The following is a 26335-nucleotide window of genomic DNA, read 5'->3' on the forward strand; positions in this document are numbered from 1 at the left end:
TTATTTTTTTCCCATTTCTTCACTTTTTATGGCATTTTTTTTATTTTTTTGAATCCAAATTAAAATTTTAATATTTTTATAATTTAAAAATTAAAATTTATTTTTTCTATTTTTACCATTTTTTTTGTTTTTATGATATTTTTTTCCTTTGTTTGGAATATTTTTTAAAAAAATTAATTTGAAATAGGGAAAGTAATTTGAAATGATGTTTTTTATTTTAATTAAAATTAAAATTTTAATTTTTTTTAAATTTAAAATTATAACTTTTATTTTTTTCTCATTATTTTTTATTTTTTTATTTTTTTATTTTTTATTTTATTTTTTTATTTTTTAAGATTTTTTTGGGATATTTTTTTAAAAAAATTAATTTTAAATGGAGAAAGTAATTTGAAATGATATTTTTTATTTGAATTAAAATTAGAATTTTTATTGTTTAAAATTTATTCAAAATTATAATTTTTATTTTTTTCTCATTTCTTTCTCATTATTTTCTTCTTTTATGGTATTTTTTATTTTTTTAAATTTTTAAGATTTTTTTTGGATATTTTTTTAAAAAATTTAATTTTAAATGGAGAAAATAATTTGAAATAATTTTTTATTTGAATTAAAATTAAAATTTTTATTTTTTAAAATTTAAAATTATAATTTTTTTCTCATTTTTTTTCTTTTATGATATTTTAAAAAAAAAATTAATTTGAAAAGGGGATTGTAATTTGAAATGATGATTTTTATTTGAATGAAAATGAAAATTTTCATTTTTTTTTTAATTTAGAATTATAATTTTTATTTTTTTTCAATTCTTTTTTTTATGACTTTTTTTTTTGCACCAAATTTTTTTAGATATTTTTTTAAAAAGATAATTTGAAATAGGGATACTAATTTGAAATGATGATTTTTATTTCAATCAAATCAAAATTATAATTTTTATTTTTTTATAGTTTAATATTATAATTATAATTTTTTATTTTTTTATTTTTTTTTTGAAAAAAAATAAAATCGTCAAGTTAAATGGTATTGTTTAAAATGTTATTTGAAATGTCGTTTTCAAAAACGCCATTTCAAATAATATTTTAAAAAATATCATTTGATTTGACGATTTAAATTTTTTTTCGTCGTCTACATGAAAAATGGAGGAAAAAGATGGGTGATGTGGCATCATAAAACGTCATTTTGAATGACATTTTATCTTGTTTATATTATTTTAATAAATAAATTAAAAATTAAATAATTTTTATAAATAATTTTTTTAAAATTAATTAGATAAAGCACTCAAATCGAGTACGCAAGTGCAGACCGAAAAGACATAACTACGGGTCGAGGCTGGGATACATCTAGTTTAATCCTTATGAAGCTTTTACCTTCATTTCTTTAGAATTTGGCAACTCACTCTCTATCGCCATTCCACTTTGTCACGTTATGGGCTCGATTTCTTTGCCAGTAAACAATTTTGGTCTGAATTTGAGAACGGGGGTAACTGGTACGTGGTTGCCACGTTGTTCCGACAATAGATCCTTTATTTGGGCCAGGAAGGGCTCATGGGCCTGAAATCCGGCTACTTTAACCTGCAAACATTCCAGCATGTCCCCGGTTCAAAATAGAGGCGTCGGTTAGCTTCCAATAACCACTCCTGACCATTGCGCTCTCTCTCTCTCTCATCAAGTCATTCCTTTTTCAGAGATTGGATTCGCATAACCACAAGCCTAAGTGAAATGGAAGTTTCTTCTTCCTCCAAAGCCAAAGATGGTGAGCAAACCTACATTTCTTCTTCTTCTTAAGCACTGTCGGAAATCCCTTTGTCCAGAAAATAGTATTTGAAATATCTTCCGAACGATATTCCCATTCCTCTTGTTGAAGTACTGTCTCTTGCTCACAAATTCCATTTTTTTTTTTTTTTTTTGTTTTCGAATATGATTTTTCTATAATTGGTTGCATCTTGGGTTTTGCCAGAAGAGTTGGAACTCGAGGATGTTTGGTCGGATCTGCATGCTTTGAGGAAGTTATATGTTCTTCTCCAAAAGAGCAGTGCAAAGATTCCGCATGGGGAAAATCAGGATGCTGTGAGTATCCAAGCTTCTGATTCCATTTGTCATTATAATTTGCAGAGTTGTTTTATGTCCCCTTCTTTATGTTTTGGTGATAGATTTTATGGCAGACGGTAGACTGCGTCTCTTCAATTTACTCCATATATTAGTCGTTTTACTGCAGCAAGCGTGATAAAAAAGAGTAAAAGACCAGCCTTTTCTCCAACCATTACGTTCCTTTCTGGTTGCAAATTATAATCCATGTAATCCACCAAAAAGAATTGCATCAAATAAAAAAGTAATTACTCGTGTTGGGACCAGGGCGTGGAATCCAATGAATGATGATTTTAATTTTTTTTAAAAAAAAGAAAAAGAATTTCGAGAAAAATTCCTGCACATGCATTCCACTTGCTGGGTTAGTAACTCAAATAATGGATATATCTAAACATCCTGCTGTTAAATAATCTAGCTTTGTTGTTTTGTTGACATTGAATTGATCGTTTTTCTATCTAATTAAATGTTTGGGCTACATGTTTTTATATAATTTTATCAAGAATATTAATTCAGAAAATAACAGTCATTCTATTTTTAAAATAGTAAATCATGTAAAAACAAAATAATTTGATGGGTATCTATGTAAATACTGATTTGTTAGGATAAGCATGTAATTACCTATATTTGCAAGGGTATACATGTAAAAAAAAATATTATTTTTCATTATATTATGTGCTAGAAGACTACCAAGTAATGTTTAAAAAGTATGACACATGAATTATAATGAACTAATATCGCTATAATTATATAAAGCAAATTTTTTAAAAAAAAAATATTTTAAAAGTTCAACACTTGATTTTTTTTTTTTTTTATAGATATTTAGGATTCATAAATACTATAGAAAAAACAAATACACTAGATCACTGAGTATCTTACACAGAATGTCGAGATTTTGTTGATGGTGCAGTGCTAACCTCATACTGGTCCCAATTTTATCTTCCAGTTGGATGAGAAATCTAGATTTTTGCTGAAAAACTTGCTTGATGATGCTACTCAAAGAGCTCTCCAATCTCAAGCTAGGGTAATTTCATGGACTTAAAACCTTTCTCATTATTTCATTTATGTGTGTTTCCCTTTTTTTTTTTTTTCGTTTCCGCTGTTTTAATGAGGAGACTGCTTCCTCTTACGTGCATGCATTTTGGCAGATTGTGTCCTCCACGCCCGACCCCACTGCCTCCATAGCGAAATCTCATGACGGAACCAAATCAAGCCCATCACGTGAGAGTATACGAAAAGAGTCCCAACATCCAAGTATTCTTCAAAAATGCCACGATGCCGATAAGAACGAAGCCTGCGGCCCACCTGTTGAAGCCACTCTCAGCCCACAAAGCAAACAACTTGGAATCTCTCCAAGGGCAGAAGCGCAAATAGAGCCGAAGCCATGCCCAAGTTGCCAGCTCAAGCGGCTCGAGTCGGTGAGACCGACGAGAAATCCTGATGGGAGAGCCCGCCATCACCGTCAGATTCATCACAAGCCCGATCGAGATAGCATCGACCGTTCGTCAAAAGCTACGGAGAGCAGCAACCGTATATCCGCGGAACACGGGATGAGACGAACGCCGGAGCCCGAATCTCGAGGAAAGGCACGTCAGAGGCAGAGCCCCTCGAGTGGGGCCCGCTTGGCTGATATCCCAACTCGGAGAACCATGGGCCCGAGGCGGAGCCGGGTTGAGATCACGGATCGCCGTCTCGACGCCGAATCGACTCGGATGACGGGAAGCCGACACAAGTCAACTCGTCGTACGGAGAGTCCAAAGGACGGACGGCCAACAAAGACCTGCCTGCCAGATCGAACGGCTCGGATTCACCAACCGGAGAAGAGGAAAGAAGCGGGTCCCACCCTCAAGAAGGATCAAGTAATTAGACAACTCAACGGGCAGAGCCTCACCAGAATAGATAAAGCACCGAGTCGTCACACAAGTCCGAGTCGGAAAGGGCACATGAACCGGGTCCGACCGGTCCGGGAGCTCAGCATGCGTTCAGCGCGCCACGTTGGAAGAGACCAGATGGGCCCATATAGAAGAATGCTTCCACCACGAACACCACGATGGGAATCTATGGTCTACTCCTCACCAAGCGACGCAACTCGGTCCGACTCGTCAACCAACGGGGTAACGGTTGCTGGGAGAGCGGGCCCACCCACTGCCTTCCCGACTAACGCCGAGATCGTGCCACGTCGGATACCGAGTCGAGATCGGAGCCAATCAAAGCGGGTTCCAGATCCACGTCGGAGGCTAAGTCATCACCGAGAGATGCGCCCATCCCGTGTGTCAGCAGGAACCACCAAAGTGGTCCATGAGAAGAAGTCCGAGAAGAAAGATGGACGGCTGAGAAGATTGAAGGACAAGCTGGCGATCATTTTCCACCACCACCACTACCATCATCACCATCACCACCATCTCGGACACGTGGCCGGTGATGATGCTAGTAAAGATGGCGGAGCCCATCATGACAGGTCACCGTGGAAGTACCTTGGGAGGATTCTCCACCACACGAGCGAAGAGGAGCAGGGCAAGTTGGTCACGGAGGTGCACGCGGAACGAGCGGTGGACAAGGCGCCAGCTCGGCATCAGCACGGATATTTTCGTGAGCTTCTGGATGCGCTTGCGCGGCACATGTGGAGGTCGAGGAGGAGGAAGGCGGTCCAGTCCGACCGGGGACGGTTTGGAAGGCCGACGAGCCGGATTCGGGTAAAGAAGCTGCACTGGTGGCAGCGGTTTAGGAGGCGGCGTGGTGTCAAACTGACCAATGGTAAGAAACCACATCTCAGGCTGGGTTTTAGCAAGACAAATCCTCGAACCACAAAAAGCCCAGCAGTCGTATAATTTTCTTCATCAAAAATACATATAATAAAATACACTTCGATGGATTCATCCAAATGTGGTGCATTGGCAGACAAAAAGCATTCCCCTTGCAACTGCTTGCATGCTTTTAATTTATTGTACAATGGATAAAGTTAATCAGTTGCAGGAACAATTTGCCCAAAACATTTAAAAAGAAGGTTAATTATTTGCTTGATTTGCACCTATCTACCATCTACATTCTATAAGCTCCAAATTACCAAAAAAAAAAATCATGCATCAAGAATAAAAAAAAGATGCATCCGATATTTTTGTCATGTTTAAACATAATTCTAAATGATTAGGCATCCCACGTCCGCTTACTGCTCCAACAGAAGCAAGATAAACACCAACGAAGCGTACCTTTCACTTCAAGAAGACTTTTTGTTTCTCATGATTTCCTACAGACAGACGCTTGAATTCCCACACTCTCAATCTTTTGTGGTTTGTAAAAGAATGCTTCAACTCATTCCATTGTCAAGCAAGGATACAACTGATGAACTTCCGTGCTATGAGATTTTTTGCCGAGCAAAGATACAAAAGCAAAAGATACATATTTTAATAAATCTGAAAGGAGTCTAAGCACTCAAAATTATCACTTAATCGTCAATAGCCTATAAATAAAACTCTTGATCGACCCTACAGCCCCCACCTTATTGAAAAATGAATCATATCTCAAAGTCATCTCCCCTCAACGTAGATTGGATCCTACATATTTCTGCATAATATAATTAATACATCCAGAAGAGTACACCATAAATGACACCAAGCCTGGAGATGGTAAACACAAAAATATGAAACAGCCTAGGATAGTACGGTAAGCCACAAGTTGTCCCTTCTAGGTGAGGAACTCCCTTGGATCCGTAACATAACCTGTCAGAGCTGAAGCCGCAGCTGTATATGGTGAAGCAAGATAGATCTGGCCCTCTTTGTGCCCCATTCTGCCAGGGAAGTTCCTATTTGTGGTGGAGACGCAGACCTGCACGAGGCCATAATTTGACAGGATTCAGAACTAAATGAAGGCAAGGTCCAAGTCAAAACCACCTCAAAAAAATATTAGAGAATAATCACTAGCTGAAATCCATCCACCGTGTGATTAACAAACATAACATGGCTCAACTTTACGGTCTTAAATGGTCTGCATGATCATTAACATATTTTTCATAATAGCTTGAACAGCTTTAGACAACCTATCACAACCACCAAAAGGCTTTTATTTCTCTTATTAATTTTTTTTTTTATCGCATGGAGGGGCCGCATGCTCATCCAAAGTGTTGGTGGGATACATTGCAACCTTGTTGAGCTGAAATTCCTAGGTTCCTCAACCAAAAAAACCCATCAACTCAGCAGACTTGATCAGGGATTGCAGACGCAGGCTTGTGGCTCAACCAACTGCTTGAGACCATGGTGGCTTGGGAAACAAAAATATTTCTAAAGAAATTCCTTGAGATAACAAACTTGCCTGAGGTTCATTCATCCGTGCATAAGTGTCTCGCGGGCCACCCAAACAAGCTGCACAACTAGGACTTGCCGGAACCTCACAACCAGCTTCCTCAAATATCTGGGAGCAAGTCTTGCCACCAGATCCTGGCACTGGAAGGCTATATATATCCATTCATACCTACAGAAAATTATGAGAATCAGCTGAGTCCTAGTTTACAGCAAATCCAGTTTCCTTCTATATGAGGGATGGTCCTACCTTTTGTGTAGCAGGGACAAGAAAAGTGGGTACCTTAACCTTTTTGCCCTGGTCACAGAACAGAAACTCATTAGCCAAGTAGTGCAACATCAAGTCAAAGACATAAGCAGGATCTTCATTTGAATGTACATGTAATAGAAACACAAATGGCAGAAAGAATTACACAGCATCCCATCATTTTTTTTCTTTTTTAGCTAAAGAGATTGCTTACGATTTCATAACTCTTGGTTGATGAAATCTTGCAAGCGATGCCCTCAACTTACTGTCATAATCCAAGATAACTACCTAAAGGAGAACAAAGACTATCCCGCAGAAAATGAGAAAACTGTACTAAAATCCCATTTAAATACAACCAACTAAAAATAACAACACTTGGAAATTCAATCATGCAATCTATTTCTTCAAGTCTACCGCTTAGGGTGTCAAACCACTCCCAGAATCTTGCACCTGCTGCGGAGACTTCTTCCTGACATTCACATCTTTTCCACCAATCAATTCTTCACCCAATAATGTTATAAAATATCTGGAGTTTGAATATAATCTTGTTGAGGAATAGTCCCATATCAAAAAGGTTAGGGACTCTAGTTGGTCTCAAATACTGATAGGCCCATCCGCAAACCAACTAAAGCTTTTGGATCACACTACAATGGCACTCCTTGTAGCTAGCAATGCCTCCACACACACATCCACAGTCTTCCAGTTCCATCTCTCCTCACACTCTACATACAAGATGGGATACTGAGCAATAATCCCATGTTAGATAGGTTAGGAGCTCAAGTTGCTCTCGGATACTCATGGATCCATCCACCTACTAGTTTAAGCTTTTGGGTCAGACTCTTAACAAGATTTACATATTAACATTCTACATCCATAAATAAAGCATCTCATTGTTGACATACTGTACTATTTCATTATATTTCAGATTTGCCATAGATCAGCCCAAAACTGAACAATAAACTAATACCTTACAGTAAATGTTAAAGATAGTTCATTCTTGCCTCTTGGACCAGCAGCACCATTCTTAGGCCTATCCTGTGCAGATCCTTGCATATGGCACATCACAGGACCTGCTATTCTAGGCCAATCATGCAATAAGGAATTGAAACAATGCATCACATCTCTCAACTCACATTGCTCATGTGTCTGCAACCTGTGGAGACCTGTGTGAGTCTGACACTCACAGGCTAACCAATGAATAAAATTTTGGGCAAAGGCATCTATACAGGGGGTTGGTTGTTACCACCATTTACAACAATGTGGATATCCCCAAATAAAGGACCACATCCTGACTCTTAATTTCACTGTTTTAAAAGTTGGTCTAAGCAGCTGCATATGCGAAGGCTGCCCCTGAACGGGACTGCACAGGTTATATGCAGTCCTTGTATAACTCGGCGGCCGCATATGCACCTGCATAACACATGTGGCTGCATATGCACCATCAAATTGCATATATGCCCACATTCCTTGAGTACTACATGTTTTCACCACTTTGGTTTGTGAAGTATGTACTTCAAAGTTTAAACTTTGTTATACTCTTCTAAAAATATTTTGTTGCTATTTATACTTTACTCATTGTTGCAAGTCTGAAGATGGTCTATACTTCATAGCATGATAGTCATTTTGTTAGTTTAACATGTCATGTTAGAACTTTAGAATATGCACTCAAAAATCTTAATAAGGATGAATGTGCATACATAATTCATATTATCTTTTCTGAATTTGTTAATTCATTTCTATTTTTTAACAGTTTATATAATATTTACATAATTTATTTTTCAGATATTAGAAAAAATCAACTGTACATGCAGCCCACTCAAATAAGCATGACTTCGTGTATACAATATTTTTATGAATTTTATTGATTCATTTCTTTTAATTTAATCATTTATATTATTGATTATATATCATTTATTTAGATATTGAAAAATGTGAATCACATGTGCACACCTGCATATGTGCTCCATATATCAGATATGCGACTCTGCAATAAACTAACCTCTTGCAGATGACGGCTGCCTTATGGTAGGATTATTGGTTGATTTTGGAATAAAATAATGGTGCTGTAGCAGCTGTTATTAGCTGTTATAACAGCAAGGGCCATTACCCCATTATAGTCTAAGCAATCTAAGGTCTCGGGGAGGGCGGACTAGGGACAAGCCTAACTTTGGCTTTTTTTTCCTCCACAAAGTGGCAACTTCAGAACTCTTAGCCCATGCCATTATACCTTTTACCATTGCACCGAGCAATGACCCATAGCTGTTATAACTGCAAAAAGCAAAAAAAGATAATAGAAAAATCAATAATGATTTTTTTTAATCACATACCTTTTCTTTTAAAGACACATTTTCTCATCTAATATGGGTATTTGAGTTTCATAATATTATCCTACAAATAAATGAACTATAAAAATAGCTAATAATAGACAATATGCTCTTTTTATAGCAGTTGTTATAGCAAGAAAATGCTAAATAATAATTATCTAAAAGACTTGTTGGGTGTATATCTAAATATTTTGTTTATTACTTATATATTTACCCGCATATATATATTAGAAGAACTTTGAAACCATTGTTGTCACCATTATAACATAATAATCATTCATTACTCTAAACCTTGGTTGATACATGACAATATTCCCTGGCGACACCATGAATTTTATCATTTTGTTCCCACAAATTAGAAACCACCCTTGTTTGTAACCACAGGTGCAGCTTGGGTTGGGCTCAACTCGAACCTGCTCTCCTAACTCGCACATTGGATAGAGTTTAGTTGAGGTTTTATAAACTTAGGTTGGACTTGATCTCAAAAATCATAACCCAACCTCAAATAGGGTTGGTTTAGGGTTAACCTTCAACCTAACATGGGCTCATTTCTAACCAAAACCAAACTGGACCCAATTTAACCCCCAATCCAATATATAAATAAATAATTCAATTTATGTTTCATAAAGATAACTTTCATGTTTAAATAGTCATATGCTTAGTCTTGTAACATTATATGTGAGTGTGCCATGGAAATTGATGAATGTTGAGTCCTTAATCCGACAAACATTAATATGACAAAAACATCTCAAACCTTTCCATGTCTTAAAATTTATATTCAACCCAATCTAACCTGATTAACATGGCACAACCTAAACAACCCACATAACCCGATCTTATCAGAACTTAGCTTCACAACATACTGGGTTGGCCTAGGTTCAAGAAATCCCAACCTTAGAAAGGTTGGGTTGGGATTGGGAGATAAATAGGTTGGGTTGGGTAAGGATTTGGCCCCAACATGATCCAGCCTGCCTGAGTTGCAATCCTATTTGTAATTTTTGAAGAAGGCAAGTTTCTTCCTTTTCTTCTTTTCCACGTCTCATGCTCTTTTCCTCTGTCTGCCGCCAACCATCTATGTTTTCCTTCACCACTTACCATATCCCATGAATTCTCCAATGGTTGAATGGTTTTCTTCTTTCCCCTTGACCTCGCTAATTTATTTCCTCTCATCTTTTCTCCTCCTCTCTTTTCTAAAGACGGTCTATCCTATCATCCCTTCCATTTGTCCAAGAAGACATTAGGAGTACATGGTTCTATTCCACTAATTTTTTTTTTTTTTTAAAGAAGAAAATAGATAGGTATGTCAGTAAGTCAAAAAAGTTTTATTCTCTTTGTATGTAGAGGTAATGGTTATAATACATAGGATGTGATGAAAGGACTCAACACCTACTGCAAAATTCAACGTAGAGGATTGGAGAAATGCAAATCTAAACTGTCGAATATGATCTACAAAGCCAAAAATGCCTCTATACAAAAAGAGACATGTTTTAGAGGCTTCTAGCCTGTGCATCAAGACCTCCCATATATGTAGCTTTGGAAACAAAATATGTTGTGTTGGTTCTAAAATGACTTGATGCACGGGTAAGGGTTCTTCAAAATATGACTCTGTAATTGGCATTTTAAGCTATGGACAGATCACATTCAATGGTCTAGATTGTATTTTTAACCCCCAACATTGATTTTTATAGTGGAGTAACGTCCTCTGTTTAAGATTTATAGCCAGACCCTGCATGTGCATGTAAATATGTATAAGATAATCCTCAAGTTCATGTAAGTCAAAGTGCAACTTAAAATACTAAAGTTATAAATGACTGCAGTAGTTTTATTTGAAATATAGTACATTCCACTTGACGTACCCAACACTTGAAAGTAGCCTACACAGCAGCCTGAAAAGCAAGCCAACTGTAGGCACTTTTTTTGCTAACACAAGCATGACACTTAAAAAATGGAATGTCCGATCGTGTCAGGTTAAGCATCCAGAAGTGCTGACATTTCTAGATACCTAAACATGGAGCATCCAAATAACACACGACATATCTTGGGGTGGCAATGGGTTGGCATTGGGGTTACTAAGTGATAAGAACAAGAACCTAGAATGGTGCAGCAAACTCACAAGTCAATATTTTTTTAATTTAATGGCATAACATCAAGCTTAACATGAAATCCTTTTTAAAGTACCTGTGGAAAAGAAATTCTGGAATTTTTTGAACTAACAAAACATGGACACAAAAATTTGTTTGATAGTAGCTATTAAACTTCTCCATTCTCCATTACCTAGCACTGGAAAATAATGGACCTATAGAAGACGGACTGATAACCAAATTTACAAGAGATGAGATCCGAAAGTTTCTTACCGAAGCTAGAAAAACCTTTGCAGCAGCCAGAAAGTCCTCTGTCTTTCCACCAGTGCAAGAGCCAATATATACCCTGTCAATTTTGACACCCTTGCATTCTCTTGCTAAAGCACGATTATCAGGAGAATGTGGCTGGAATAATATAAAATGGATCAAGATTAGCAGCTATAGAGGAAACAGCATTTAGATACTATTAGTGCAAAAGGATAAAAGGGAAAAAGAAACTCCCACACTGCAAAGAACTCAGTATTCTAACACCACACCTTTGCAACCAACGGCTCCAACTTGGAGACATCAAATTTGTATTCTTGAATAAATCTAAAAAGACAAAAAAAGATATGTGTGATCAGTAAATAAAATTATTTGAAAAAAATCATTTGGCAGAAAAGACAAAGTTTGAAAGCACTAAACAGGGAAGGGTGGTTAACGAGATACTTAGGAACATTTACTTCAGCAAAGCTAAAAGAAAATTTAACCATCAGAATAAGTGCTTATGGAAGTTAGAAGTTCTTAAGATATCAGGTTACACTGACAAAGTATGTAATATTCAAGTATGTAAGGTTTCTTATGTGAAAGAAGTAAAAGTTGGTATCTGGAATTTGAAAGATTTGATTTTTCCTAATCGGGGGAACCAAAAATACATAATTGGTGGAAAACCTCTCTTGATTAGAGGAATAGTATTAAGTATTAACCAACACAGTTGAATGGAAAAAGAAACCAAAGAGAACATTTTATAGGTGAAAATAATCAAACCTTATATTGCACTAAGAAGATAATTGTAGAAAATAAATTTACAATCACCTGGCACAATCATCACTATATACAGGTTCAAATGTCAAGGTTGTCTTGTCCTGCAAAATTAAGTAAATAACATAAAATTTAAAATATAGAGCCATCCAGCCTTGCAAACTGGACAATTCTGTGAAAGACAGCACTTTTCTATGTTTCCAATGTATTAATTTGGTGGTGCCAACAAAAACAACTGTTCTTGTGTCTAATTTCCTCATTTATGTGACACAATTCAGTGCAGCTTGACATAGATCAATGAAAGGGTAAATTTCCATTACCTCGAGGTATTTGAGTGTGATTTTATCAACAGGGACAACCCCATTTTTACCCCCTGCCTCAATGACCATGTTGCACAGTGTCATTCTCTCTTCCATCTTGCATACATAAAGTCAAATTTTAGATGAAAGATATAATCAATTCCATTGCAGTAAGATACGGTACAACATAGTCTTACATTTAAACTTTCAACAGTGGAGCCAACAAATTCCATGGATTTGTATGTTGCACCAGCAACAGTTATTTCACCAATAATCTGCATGACAACAACATAAGCTGAAAATATTTTTACAATGAAAAAGGTCTTATTTTCTCCAGCAAATAATTACTAAATAAAATGACAAACCAATCTAAATAACTCAGAGTTAAGATGTTTCAACATCCATAAACTTACTTGCAAAATCAAATCCTTGGCAAGCAAATATTTGGGCATTTCTCCATCCAGTATGAACCTCATAGTTGGGGGTACCTGCAAGTTTAAAGGTTCTAAGGAAAACACTTCTATAAAAGTTATATCATTTTCAATAACATAAACCAGTAAAATTTATTTTGGGGATGCAGGCTGTGGATTTTAATTTAGCAAGTTTTACAGGGCAAAAGGTTATTGAAACAATCACTATATCTTCCTGGCCACTAAACGTTCCCAAAGAAGGAATTCATTTAACCTGGTCATTGTTTTACATTCTGATAACCATCATTTTCGTTGAAGGGAGAAAAATTTTGTCGTATTTGATATCCCCTGGAAGAATGGCAATACCCAAACTTCAATTGAATCATTTCCACTCCTAAATATGAGTTGCTACTCGAAAGATCAATAGGTCATCCTATCTTTTCATTTATAACAGATGTTTCAGTTCTCCAATAACATGTCAGGAATAAATTTGAAAAAAATCACTGCTTGAAATAAATCAAAACTAAACATTAACATCAATATTTTTCTCAATACATAAGACCCCTCCATGCTCGGGCGGGAGAAAGAGAGACATCAAAATTCCTCCAAAAAAAATTGTTAGCATCCAAAACATACTAAGACCATACTAAGACCATTGTGATTTAAGTTTGAAAGAAGACAGATTATTTCCCAGGAGATGAAACCTGCCAGGCAATGAAGATTATTTGGAGAACTGTTTGTTAATGTTTCTGTAGTTCGATTTCAAGATACATAAATGAGATTTTGGTTTTTTGTTCTCATCTGAATTTGGTCAAAGATCATTTTAGTATATGTTTTATTCAATACTTACACCTTCCTCCATATCCTAGCTTACAAAATCCCAGTTGTATATTTAAATGTTGAGAAAGCCTCTATTAGCATCGTAGATCTAATTCACATCCAGTCAATTGGTATCAGATAAGGACCACGTGTGTTCCATGGTGGCATGGCAATGGCAGAAGAATATTAAAGCTTACATGCCTATGCAATACAAGGTGTAACATATCCATCCTGCATAAGCAGGAGCATTATGGGCCACCACAAAAGTACCATTTGAAGAGGTTCACAAAACCATATTTGGAGTCTACATCAACTTAGACATAAAATTAAATTCACATAAGAATAAGTCACGCCACTTAATTTCATTCAAAAAAGTTCATTTTACACCTCAAGGCCAATTTAAGGAAGCAAATGTCTGATTGGGAACACCTACTTGTTTTGAGGTATTATGTCTTTATCATCATTAGCAGTTGTAGGTTTTAATAATAATGGAGTCACATAGTTTCTCTTTAGTTTCCATGTCTAAGAAAAAAAATAATATCTGTGGGTAGTTTTTCAAGTTCTATATGGAGATGTCAAAGTCTTTTACTAGAGTCATTAGATTGTTTAAGAAAAGTCTGACTCAGGTATTGAAGCACGAGAAAGAAAATGTAGATTTCTAACTTGGAAGAAAAATTATCAAGAAGAAGAGTCTTCTTTGTTATTCTTTCCTTCTGTCCTCTTGGAAGATGGTTAGGCTCTCAGGATATAATTTATCCTGCATTACAATTGAAGCCTTTACGATCCTAGTAAGATCCATTTGGCATCCTAATTCACCTTCGCTCCTGATTTACATTCAAAATTTACCCCATGATGACCACAGGAACTCCTCCAGTCAATTTGTACAGCAGCTCAGGAATTAACCAGTGATTTTATATGCCTAGTTCTTGTTTTTGAGCATCCTCATCCTACCACACTCATCAAAAGTCATGGAGGTTGAAAATAAGCATAAGGCATGTATTGGCTTACTGCTGATCTGTGTTCGCCCTTAAACTTTAGTATTTATCTAAAGAACAAAAAAGATAATGTTAATGCTATAATGAAGAAATGTGCCAAAATTTTATTGGTGTGGTTACCTAGCATTCATTGTTTTCAATTAAACAATTATAAGAGTCAAGAAGACAACTTTAGCAAGATCCAGCATGGATCATGTGGAAGAGAGAGAGAGAGAAAGAGAGAGAGAGAGAGAGAGAGAGAGAGAGAGAGAGAGCATATGCACAGTAAAAAAAATTAACAAAAAAGATCAGAGTTTGAGATCATGAATCTGTGAAGGAAGCATGTGAAGAACAATGGTGTCATTGATGTGGTTGCAAAAACAGCTTTCCTTCAAGCATTTGCATCAAATCACAAAAGTAGGAAAGTTATTGTACTATGAACTCAAGGGCATGTATATGCTTCAGAACTTCTAATGAAAGAGCACCACGGGCCAACACAATATTTAAAATCAATAGATGCTAACAAAATCATAATCTGAGCTCAAATCAATTTAAACCAAGTACAATCCATAAAACAAAAGTTGGGCTTGTCTATGTATTGATACAAATTTATTTTGGATCAATAATGGGTCCAAATTAAAGGTGCAAAGGGCTAGTCCTAGTAATACTTATTTAAGGTGTATTATAATGCATAAAGTAATTGTGAGCAAGGTTTTAAATAAGATCTACGGAATTGGTATCGAGATCCATGCCGGACAGCCAATGGTACGAGTCGGTACGAATCCGTACTAGACTAGACTGGCACAAACTGACACAGAAGCAAAGAAAGAAACAAGGGAGGAGGACAAGAGAGAAAGAGAGATGGGGGAGGGAGGGAGAGGATAGCCAGAGGAGACGCCGACGGTGGCCATAGGCAAGCCGCAGGTGCACTCAAAGGGCCGCTAAGGCCTCCACTTCCTCCATCAAAATATGATCGAGAAAGAGAGAGATAGAGAGAGGGGGAGGGAAAGAAAAAGAGGGAGGAAAAGCCAATGGATAGGCTGCTAGAGGGCCTCTAGCTGGCTGCCATGGCCGCCAAATAGTGGAATCACAGCCTATGGCTCCATGGGCATGAGACAGGATATTTTTTTATGGGATTTTTTTAAAAAACTCCAACTTTCATGGGATTTTTTTAAAAACTCCAATCACAGTGAAGCCAACAATCGGTTTGCCGGCTTCACTTAAATTCATTGTCGGCCTCTGTTGACTCTATGATTGATTTTGATAATCACAAACTATTGAGTAAAAATGTTACTAATCATGTGTTTCAAGATTGAATGTAGGATTTCTCAAATGCTCACTTTGAAGAAATTATCTTTGAAAGAAATCCTCTCAAGATACCAAGCCAAAGCACTTAAAAGAAAAAATTTTCACAAATTTGGATAGCTCATTATGAAGAAAATGAAAGAGGAAGAAGCAAATATCATTTGAAAGATTTAGGATCAAGAAATTCAAGTTTAAAGGGGCAAAATATAAAAAGAATGAAGTTGAAAGATTTTGAAGCGACTCCGAGAGATTTTGAGTCGATTCCGGCACATTGGCATCAAGTGGCATAGAGTTCGAGTGCTTGAGTCAATTCTTCCAGAAAAATAGAGAGCAAATTTTCTGAATACAGTCCAGGAGCTACCTCCTGAAAATTGGAGTCGACTCCTGCAGAATTGGAATCGACCCCTTCAGAATCGGATGCCTACAGAATTAGAGTCGATCCCAGGCATGGGATCAGCATAACGGCTAGTTTTCTGCAACCCTTCAAATGGCCATTTCTCCACTCCAATGACTAGTTCAAGACTTCCAACGGCTAGAGCTTACTCTCTAGCCATCCTCAAGAGTATTTAAGGCTAGAAAATCAATTTGGAAAAAAAAGAAAGGGAGATTAAAGAGAAAACATTTCAGATTAGAGTGATTTTTATTGCACATCAAAAAAAGAGAAAAAAAAAAGAACCAAGCTGAGAAATCAAAGGGCATTCAAGAGCAATCTTCACCAACATTTAGTACATCTTCTCAAACTTCAAAGAAGAGAAAGTAAAGCTTCAAAAAGCCAATCTTTTAACCGCTTCTTCGCGCTCAAAGAGTTTATTTTTCTGTTTTTATGTTTTGTGCTGAAATTCATACATTGTATTTTATTTTCTTTACAAATTTCTTTAGAGGAAAGAAACTTAGGAATTAGGCCGGTTCAAGTTCGAAATTGGACATTATAGATTTTGGTTGATGAGCCCGAAAAACTAACTGGATTGATTATGAGTCTGAAAAACTATCGGTGTAAGATTGTGGTTGGTGATCCCGAAAAGCCAATTTGGTTAATATTGAGCCCGAAAAACTATCAGTATAAGATTATGGTCAATGATCCTGAAAAACCAACTTGGTTTGTTTGTGAGTCCGAAAAAACAAACACACTGTAATCAGAGGGATTATAGTGAAATTTTCAAAAGGAGCTTGGGGAGTGGACGTAGGTGTAGATTGCACCGAACCACTATAAAATTTTGTATGCTTGTGTTGTGCCTGATCTATCCCTTTACATATCTTGCATGCTTTTAATTCTTGCTTAGCTTTATTTTATTTCTTGCTTAGCAACTTATATATTTTAATTCTGCTGCTGCAAATTGTCTTCACTTCACAATCACTTAAATTGAGTAAACTACAAGCACATTCTTGTTAGAGCTTAAATTTGCTTAAAATTTTATAAGAACCAAATTCACCTCTCTTTTGGGTTGCTACCTCTGGACAACAATTGGAATCAGAGTAGATACTCTAATATTTGATTGTTGACCTAGCGATCTAAGAGTAAAATATCATGGCAACCCAAATAGAATCTTTGCTTAATAAAGGTTATTCTATTGATCAACCCCCAATGCTTAATGAATCAAATTATAGTTATTGGAAAGCATGCACGCACATCTTCGTACAAGCACACGGTTATAACTTATGGAAGATTATAATTGATAGCTCACATACCTCAAATGCATTGATTGAGCATGATAAAGAAATAGCCTAACTAAATGCTAAAGCCATGAATATGCTTTACTGTTCTTTAGATATTAATGAGTTCAATACAATTTCTCCATGTATTTCAGCAAAACAAATATGGAAGAAATTGGAAACTAGTTTCAAGGGAGCAAATCAAAGAAAAACATCAAGCTCCCAAGAAGACAAAGAAACTCACCCCAACTTATGCCTCATGGCTCATAAGGATGGAAAGAAAAAGAAAAAGAAGAAACAAAAGAAAAAGAATGCTTTGATAAAAAGGGAGTAAAGCAAAGAAAAGAGAAATGAGAAAGAGGAAGAAAGAATTACAAATTCTTGCCTCATGGCCAATGACGATGAGGTAAATCTTGAAAATTCTTTCGATTTTACTTTTGATGAGTTGTTTGAAGCCTTCAATGATTTAATGGATGAATTTAAAAAGTTAAGACTGAAAAATAAAGAATTGAAGAAAGCAAATCTTCTTTTAGCCAATGAAAAGAATAAATTATTGATTAAAAAGAAGATATTTTGAAAGAAAATAATGCACTAGCCAAAAATAAAGTACTCCTAAATTCTGAAAAATCTTTAGTTAAAGAAAATGATAAGCAGAAAAAGAAACTTGAGAAATCAAAACTTCACATTGAAGAAAAAAAAAATTGTTGAAGGAAAAGAAATCTCTCGTGGAAGAAATTGCTAAACTAAGAAAAGAGATTGAAAATTTAGAGCCCATGCTTGAAAAGTTTATTTATGGATCACAAAAGTTTCAATCAATTTTGAAGAATCGAAAAGTTATTTTCAATAAAGCTGGAATTAGATATAATCCATTAAAAAAATAAAAATTGGTGAAGAATATGTTTACTAAAGCTTCAACTAAAAATCACTCTATTAAATGCTTCAAATGTAACAAAATTGACCACGAAATTTCTAAATGTGATATTAAAAGAATTAACCAAACTTTAATCAAACAAATTTGGATTTCAAAAGGAACCATATGCTCTAACCCCCATGGACCCAAGATGACTTGGGTACCAAAGTTTAGTAAATAATTTTGCAGGTATATTAAGGATCCAATTGAATGAAAAGAGAAAAATTCTTATGGATGGATACCTTGGAAATGAAATTAGATGGATGATGATGTTTGGTAAAATCTAAACTTTTCTCACATCATACCATCATCATTTGCTGAATATATTCTGATTAATTAGTTGATTTTGATGATTCATTAATATTTACAATAATTATATCTCTTGATTTGAATGTTAAACATATAGATGTTGTATAAAATTCAAAAATCAACATGCTCTCTTCAATACATAATGTTTAATTTACATGAGATTAAATTTCTTACTTTATTCTTTGAAAAACTTAAATCAAAATGAACTTAATTGTATGTGGATTAATTGTATGTGGATCTATTTGAGTACAAAAATGATAAATTGAACTAAGTTTTGACATTTCCCCATAAGATGCTTAATATTTGAAATTCCTTTAAAAATTGCATGATCTAAATACTTGAAAATAAGACATTCAATCATAAAAGATCAAGTGCTTGATGTATTAATTTGCATTGCATATTAAGTTTTATCCCTAAGATTTTGAAATTTCATGGTTGAACTAAAACAAATAGAGCTATTATCTAGATTCTCATTTCTTGATACCCTTAATTTGATTATTTATTAAACCCCCAATTGATCAATTTTTGATCCCCCAATTTGATTTGAATATCTATACTGATTCTCAATTTGATTGCAAATCAATTTTCATTCAATTTGATCAAATTTTCTTGATTTAAAACTCTTTTAAACTATTTCTGTATCAAAGAGTCGACTCTTGAAATAGAGGAATCGACTCGAGTGCTGTATCAAATTTTTTAAGCAGTTCTTCGAGGAGTCAACCCTAGCTTTACTAGAGTCAACCCTTGTGTCTGGGATGGGTTTCTTTGTTAGAAATATCCCAAGGCTCTGTCTTTCTATTCTCATTTTTTTTCGAGCCATAATCCTCTCTAAACCCCTCTCCCATCTAATTCAAAACTCTGGACCTTCATCCAAGATCATGCTGATCTGCTCTCTTAGGATGCTAGGATTCTCTCTTAGAGCTATAGTGATCCTAGAAATCCAACTTTTGATAGATGTATATGGCACATATTTTGGATGTTTTGATATTTTTTTTCTGTTTGAAATCACTTTTGTAATCGTATTTTGACAATCAACGAAAATTTGATCTTCATTAGAAATTTAGTGTGTTTGATGTGCTCACTCACTTGATGCTTACATTTGTATTTATCTATTTGATTGAAATTATGCTTTATTTGTAAAAAAAGAGGGAGAATTAAGAAAATGAATTTTTTGATATTTAAAAATAAAGGGAGAAATCAAAATTAGAAAGAGAAATGATCTTTGAACATAATAAAAAATCATTAATATTTTGCTCCAATCATATGATCCTTCATGTGATTTCATTCATTTGATTTGTTTTGAAAAATCATTATTAATCTTAAGAAGAAAAATCTTTCTTAAACTTAAGAAGGAAAATCATTTTTGATCTTAAAAGAGAATTTATTGATGAACATTCATGCTTTGTTCCGATTGATTGACTCTGCAAATTGAATTTGAAAAATGCTCCTCTTGAATCTTTTGAAGTTGATATCAAGCAAAATGTTTGAAGAAAGCTATCATTTATCTTTAAAGCCAAATATTTAAAGAGGACTTCAGTTTTTAATCAATTGGTATCAAACAGCTTACTATTTATCTGGTATTCTTGGCAAAAAGAGAAGAATATCTTTGTCTCAAATCTGGTTCGGCACAACTATATTCTGGATATGATATCATTTGAGACAAATTCAAAAATTACATATCTTTTCTGAACCTAATTACTTGATATTTCTTAAGAAAAGAAAGAGATGATCTTTTTGAAGAATAACTGAAAAACTCTTTAAGATTTGCTTTGACTGATTTGCTGATATCAATTCAAATTGATTTATCATTCTAAATTCTCAAAATTGTTTGATTTGAAATGATTCATCTTTATCACTTCAAAACTAAAATAACAGGTGTCAAGCTGAATTTGCAAATTGATCTTTAAGTAGTATTGAACTGTCAAGAAAATCATGATTTATTTTAAATTTCGGTTCAATTGGTATCAAGAAAATCTTTCAAAGAAATGACTTTTTGGTTTGATTTTCAAAATAATTAGTATAAAATCGATTATTTTCCCAATTAGTATCAAAAAAAAAAATTCTAAAAAAAATTTCACACTTGGTATCAATAGTATCATTCTTGGCTTGCATTTTATCATGTTATTTTTGGCAAAAGAATTGAATATGATGTCTCAAATCTATTTTTTATTGATATACTCTTGATGTGATACCATTTGAGACAAATTCAAAAAATTTCATACCTTTTCTAAACTTAATTGAGTGATATTTCTTATGAAAAGGAAGATCTGAATTTAAAAAGAAAATTTTTTTGATAGATGTACATGTCACATCTTTTGATCTTTTTTATGTTTGTTATCATTGTAAATACTCTTTGTAAACATCCTTTGAAATTAACGAAAAGTAAATTTTTAAAAATTTAGTGTCTACTTGAGTGAATGCTATGTTTGATTGATATTTGGATTAATTGATGCTTAGCTTACTTAATTGATCCTTACACTTTTACTGTACTTAATTTTATTGATTTAGCTTGCAAAACAAAGGGAGAGAAAATATTAAGAAAGAAATAATCATTTAATTGAGAATGCTCTTGAATTTAAAAATTTAAATTTAAAATTTAAAGAATCTGAACTTAAATGTTAAATTTATGTTGAATATGCTTAATTTGAAAGATGGAGGGGGAGAAAGCATTAAAAGAAGAAATGATTAGTTAATTGAAAATGCATTTGAATGTGAGAATCTAAATTTAAAAAGTTAAATTTATATTAAATATGCTTAATTTGAATGAAAAAGGGGAAGAAAAGTTAAAAGCAAGTTTATCCAGCAATAATTATGAAAAATATGGAGAGAATATATTATTGAAATATTAAAAAAATAATTTTTTCAATATTAAACCTCAAAACAGGGGGAGAGGTGTTTACTGCATATTATCTTGATTTAATTGAAAATACTAATTAATTTGAGTTAAGAAAAATGAACTTTAATCTTAAATTCTCAATCAATTACTTTATAATTTTCCTCAATTTGAGCTTTCATGTGCTTATCCCATTTGATTTACATGATTTGATTGATTAATCATTCTTAACCATCAACTGGAGTTAAAGTAAATTTAAAACATATTCTTACTCTAAACAAATTAATTTTGATGCATACTTTCAATTTTGAAACTCATTTAAAAATCTGAATATAATATAGAATTTTTGATGTGCCTTGAAAAATCTTTATAACGTCATTTATATCAAAACAATTTTCACTCAAGAAGTGAACTTGAAAATGTAACTCTCATTTATTTTGATACTATCTGTTGGGTATAAAATATCCCCCCGGCCGAAGTTTGTAAAGGATTGATCCTTCGGGGCTCTTCCGGCTCCCGCCTTGTATGTGGCGCCTCTCCGAACTCCCTCGGCCGTCCGAACTTCTCCGACGATAGACTTCTGCATTCACCCACCGGGCCGCCCCAGAGGCCCTCTGGGCCTCACTGTTAGCCGACCTTCTACAGCAACCGACTACCCCCGAACTTCTTCCGGGCTTCGTCAGCATCCGAGCTTCCCCGACAACGAGATTTCTACGGTAACCAGACTCTTTCCAAGTTTCTACGGCGGTCGACCGCCTTCCGAATCCCAATCGAGCTCCTGCGAGAGCCGAACTTCTACTACGAACGGTCTACTCCGAACTCCTACAGCAGGCTGTCTATCCCAGACGTCGACTGTAAACAAATTCCGACTCAAGCCTCTACTATAAACAAATTTCTTCCGAATTTCTACCACAGGTAGACTTCAACCGAGCTACCCCATAGCGAGTGGGCTCTGGACGAGCTTCTACAGCGGGACACTACTCCGAGCTTCCACGACAACTGGTCCTCGCCCGAGCTCCTACAATAAGCGGCCCCTTTTCGACCTCTCGCGAGAACCGAAGCCCGTCCGAACTTCTCCAGCGGATGGATTCCGGACGAGCTTCTATGACGGACGAGCTCCAACAACTGGGTCCCTGCGATAGCCGATCGCCTCCGATGTCTGCTGAGCCTCCCCAGCGTTACCCGAAGTCCATCGCCGGCTGACCTCCTACCAAGCTCCCCATAAAATCGGACTTCTCCGACGGACGATCTTCAGATGAGCTTCCGCATCAGATAAATCCCAGACGGACTTCTCCGGACTTCGTCAACAAAAATCTCCGTTCGAGCTCCTACAGCAGGCGACTCCCGCCTGAAACGTCAGCACCCGAAGCATCCGACAATAGTAGATTCGTCAGCGACCTCGGAACATCCGAACCTCTCCTAGAACGACGATGTAAAGAGCCATTCTGCTCCAATAGGCATCCTAGCCGAGCTTCGACCGACGGATCCAAACTCTCTGGCAAGCCACAACAAGGGCCACTACCTTGCTCCACTCTCTGACAAGCCATGACAAAAGCCGCCATCCCGCTCCACTCGCTGCAAAGGATTCCATGCAGCCCCACCTCTCTCTGGTAAGTCCCGACAACGGACACCACTCCACTCTCCGCAACTAGCTCCACGTGGCCCTAAACAACCCCTGACGCCACTACTCTCTGTAACAAACCCCACGCGGCTCTGAGCGGTCCACTACCAGGCGATTACAGACATCGCTGTCGGTCAGTTACACCCTCCGTCTATAAATAAGGACCCCCCAGATACGTTCTTCAAGGACTGGTAACTCTATCTCGAAACTCTGCCAAAATTTTCGCTCGAGCACTCCATTTCTGTTGAAGCAAAGTACTGACTTGAGCGTCGGAGGGTCTTGCCGGAGCACCCCCAACTCCGGTTTAGACTTTCTTGCAGGTCCCGACGGCGGCCGCGGTCATTCCAGCTCCAGCTTCTCCGACTTCGACGGAATTCTGCACCAACAGAATTGGCGCTAGAGGAAGGGCGGCGTGTGTCTTTGCAGTACCTTTGTTCTTAAAGGAGTGCTCAATGGGACTGATTCCGGTCATCTTCTCCGACATCCTCTTCTCTTTCTTCTACTAGATCTTCGCCCAATGCCTCCCCGCAGAGCATCCATCAGGCGATCCACGGCCTCCGCGGCCAGATCTCAGGCTCCGGCCTTATCTCCAGTTTTTCAGGCTCCTCCTCCTCTGGCAACAGTGGTCGACAAATTCATTCGACATCGGCCTGAAGGTAGGGAGAATCGGCCGAGGGCCCTGCCACGACCGGAGCCGCCAAGGAGAGAAGAACAACCTAAAAATCGGCCTCCAATCGGGATCGTCTGCACCATCTCTAGAGAGCCCCGGAAGGGAGCGGCCAACGGATCGACCGGACCGCCCAAGCGGCAAAGAACCGAAGGACCCATAACCTTTACTGAAGAAGACGCCCGAGAGATCCGGTTTCTCCATAATGAAGTGGTTGTAGTTTCTTTAAATATTGCTGATTATGATGTACGTCGCATTCTTGTTGATAGTGGAAGCTCGGCTGATATTTTGTTTTACGACGCCTTCTCAAAAATATCCATCCCTGACGGTCGTTTGGGGCCGATTAGCTCCCCTTTAGTAGGGTTTACCGGTGATGCTATCCCAGTGGAGGGAGTAATAACCTTGACTATAGTTGCAGGTCGATATCCAAAATAGTCCAGGACTCTGGTGGATTTCCTGGTGGTGAAGGCGCCGTCAGCCTACAACGCAATTCTCGACCGATCTGGCCTCAACGCTCTTCGGGCTGTAGTATCAACCTACCATCTGAAATTGAAATTCCCTACTGATGAGGGGGTCGGAGAAGTTAAGGGAGATCAAGCCCTGGCAAGGCATTGCTATAATATAGCCCTGCAGGGAAGCGGTCAGCCTGACCCCTATCCGGTTGATGGATTGGACACCCACGATGACCTGACAGAAGAATGGGGCGGGCCAATGGAGGACCTTGTCTCAATTCCTTTGAATGATGGGAATGAGGAACACGTGGTGAAGATCGACTCCAACTTGGGGAAGGAGGTACGGATGCAGCTTATCAATTTCCTGCAAAAGAATGCGGATGTTTTTGCTTGGACTCCGACGGACATGCCAGGGATCGATGCTGAAGTCATACAACACCGCCTGGCCGCCAATCCCAAACATCGGCCGACGAAGGAAAAAGTTTAAAGTCATGCGCCGGAGAGACAGGTGGCAATAGCCGAGGAGGTTGATAAACTCCTGAAAGCCGGGTTCATCAGAGAGGTCAACTATCCGAGCTGGGTTTCCAATGTGGTCTTGGTTAAGAAGATGAACGGCAAATGGAGGATGTGTATAGACTTCAAAAAACTGAATAAAGCCTGCCCGAAGGACAGTTACCCTCTGCCCAGAATCGACCAACTAGTAGATGCAACCTCGGGCCACGAGCTTCTCACCTTCATGGATGCGTTCTCCGGCTACAATCAGATCAGGATGGCGCCTGAGGACGAAGGAAAAACCACTTTTATAACTAACCGTGGCCTTTATTATTACAGGGTCATGCCTTTTGGCCTCAAAAACGCAGAGGCGACATATCAGCGGCTGGTGAATAAGATTTTCAAAGAGCAGATCGGCCGCAATATGGAGGTCTACGTAGACGACATGCTTGTAAAGAGCAGATCCTCGGTGAACCACGTCGCCGACCTTGAGGAGACCTTCAGCGCCCTTCGAAGATACAAGATGAAGCTGAACCCAGCCAAATGCACTTTTGGAGTAACCTCAGAAAAATTCCTGGGCTTCATGGTATCGGGACGCGGGATCGAGGCAAATCCGAAAAAGATTCGCGCCATCCAGGAGATGACCGCCCCGAGGTCAATAAAGGAGGTTCAGCGCCTCACCGAGAAAGTAGCAGCTCTAAATCGCTTCATCTCGAGATCGGTCGAGCGATGCCTACCTTTCTTTCGGACCCTCAAGTAGCCCAAGAACTTCTGTTGGACCGATGGATGTCAGCAGGCGTTCGAAAAGCTGAAGAACTACCTCGGCTCATCACCATTATTGGCAAAGCCCGAGCCTGGAGAGGGATTGTTCCTATACCTGGCGGTTTCCCCTGTGGCCCTCGCTGCAGTTCTGATCAAGGAAGAAGCGAAGATCCAACGACCGATCTACTACATAAGCTGAATATTGAGAGATGCCGAAACCAGGTATACTAAGTTAGAGAAACTAACTTACGCCTTGTTGATTGCAGCTCGAAGGCTCCGACCTTACTTTCAAGGACACACCATAACGCTGCTCACCGACCAGCCGATCAAGGCGGTTCTGCATCGAGCGGATGCCTCTGGGAGAATCATGAAATGCGCAGTCGAGCTCACGGAGTTCGACATCAACTATCGACCGCGGCCAGCGATCAAAGCTCAGATATTAGCGGACTTCGTGGTGGAATACACTATCCCAGAGGAAGCCGAACTTGGACAAGATGAAGTCGATAATCCCGGGCTCCGGCCGAACTCCCCCGAAGAAAGAGCCGATCTCCCTGATGGTTCTTGGGCCCTTTACGTGGATGGTTCCTCCAACATGTCAGGCGCAGGCGCGGGCCTGATCTTGGTCAATCCAGATGGAATTGTCGCGGAGTATGCACTGCGCTTCGAGTTCCCCACAACAAATAACGGAGCAGAATATGAAGCTCTGATTGCGGGACTGAAGGTCGCCAAAGAATTAGAAGTAGATCGGCTTCAAGCCTACAGTGATTCTCAATTAGTAGTGGGACAGGTCAGTGGA

The 26335-nt window shown here is 37.4% G+C and overlaps 2 protein-coding genes across 2 annotated transcripts in view; one reads left to right on the top strand and one right to left on the bottom strand.

The window, feature by feature from the left end:
* The first annotated feature begins 3104 nt into the window (after positions 1-3104).
* LOC140857031 (uncharacterized) lies at positions 3105-4929 on the top strand. Its single transcript, XM_073255236.1, is given in 2 exon segments — positions 3105-3143; positions 3146-4929. Coding segments are annotated over 2 exon segments (1794 nt in total). The 3' UTR covers positions 4901-4929.
* Positions 4930-5440: 511 nt separating this feature from the next.
* LOC105042511 (3-isopropylmalate dehydratase large subunit, chloroplastic-like) overlaps positions 5441-26335 on the bottom strand; it is a 35948-nt gene continuing 15053 nt past the window's right edge. Inside the window, exons 7-15 of the mRNA XM_010919765.4 lie at positions 12749-12823; positions 12533-12610; positions 12357-12452; positions 12091-12140; positions 11553-11607; positions 11290-11421; positions 6615-6662; positions 6378-6536; positions 5441-5894 (exon numbers count right to left, since the gene is read on the bottom strand). Coding sequence (XP_010918067.2) covers positions 6531-6536; positions 6615-6662; positions 11290-11421; positions 11553-11607; positions 12091-12140; positions 12357-12452; positions 12533-12610; positions 12749-12823 — 540 coding nt within the window. The 3' untranslated portion in view covers positions 5441-5894; positions 6378-6530. The remainder of the gene's footprint in view (positions 5895-6377; positions 6537-6614; positions 6663-11289; positions 11422-11552; positions 11608-12090; positions 12141-12356; positions 12453-12532; positions 12611-12748; positions 12824-26335) is intronic.

This window comes from Elaeis guineensis, chromosome 4, assembly GCF_000442705.2.
Source record: "Elaeis guineensis isolate ETL-2024a chromosome 4, EG11, whole genome shotgun sequence".
Taxonomy (NCBI): Eukaryota; Viridiplantae; Streptophyta; class Magnoliopsida; order Arecales; family Arecaceae; genus Elaeis; species Elaeis guineensis.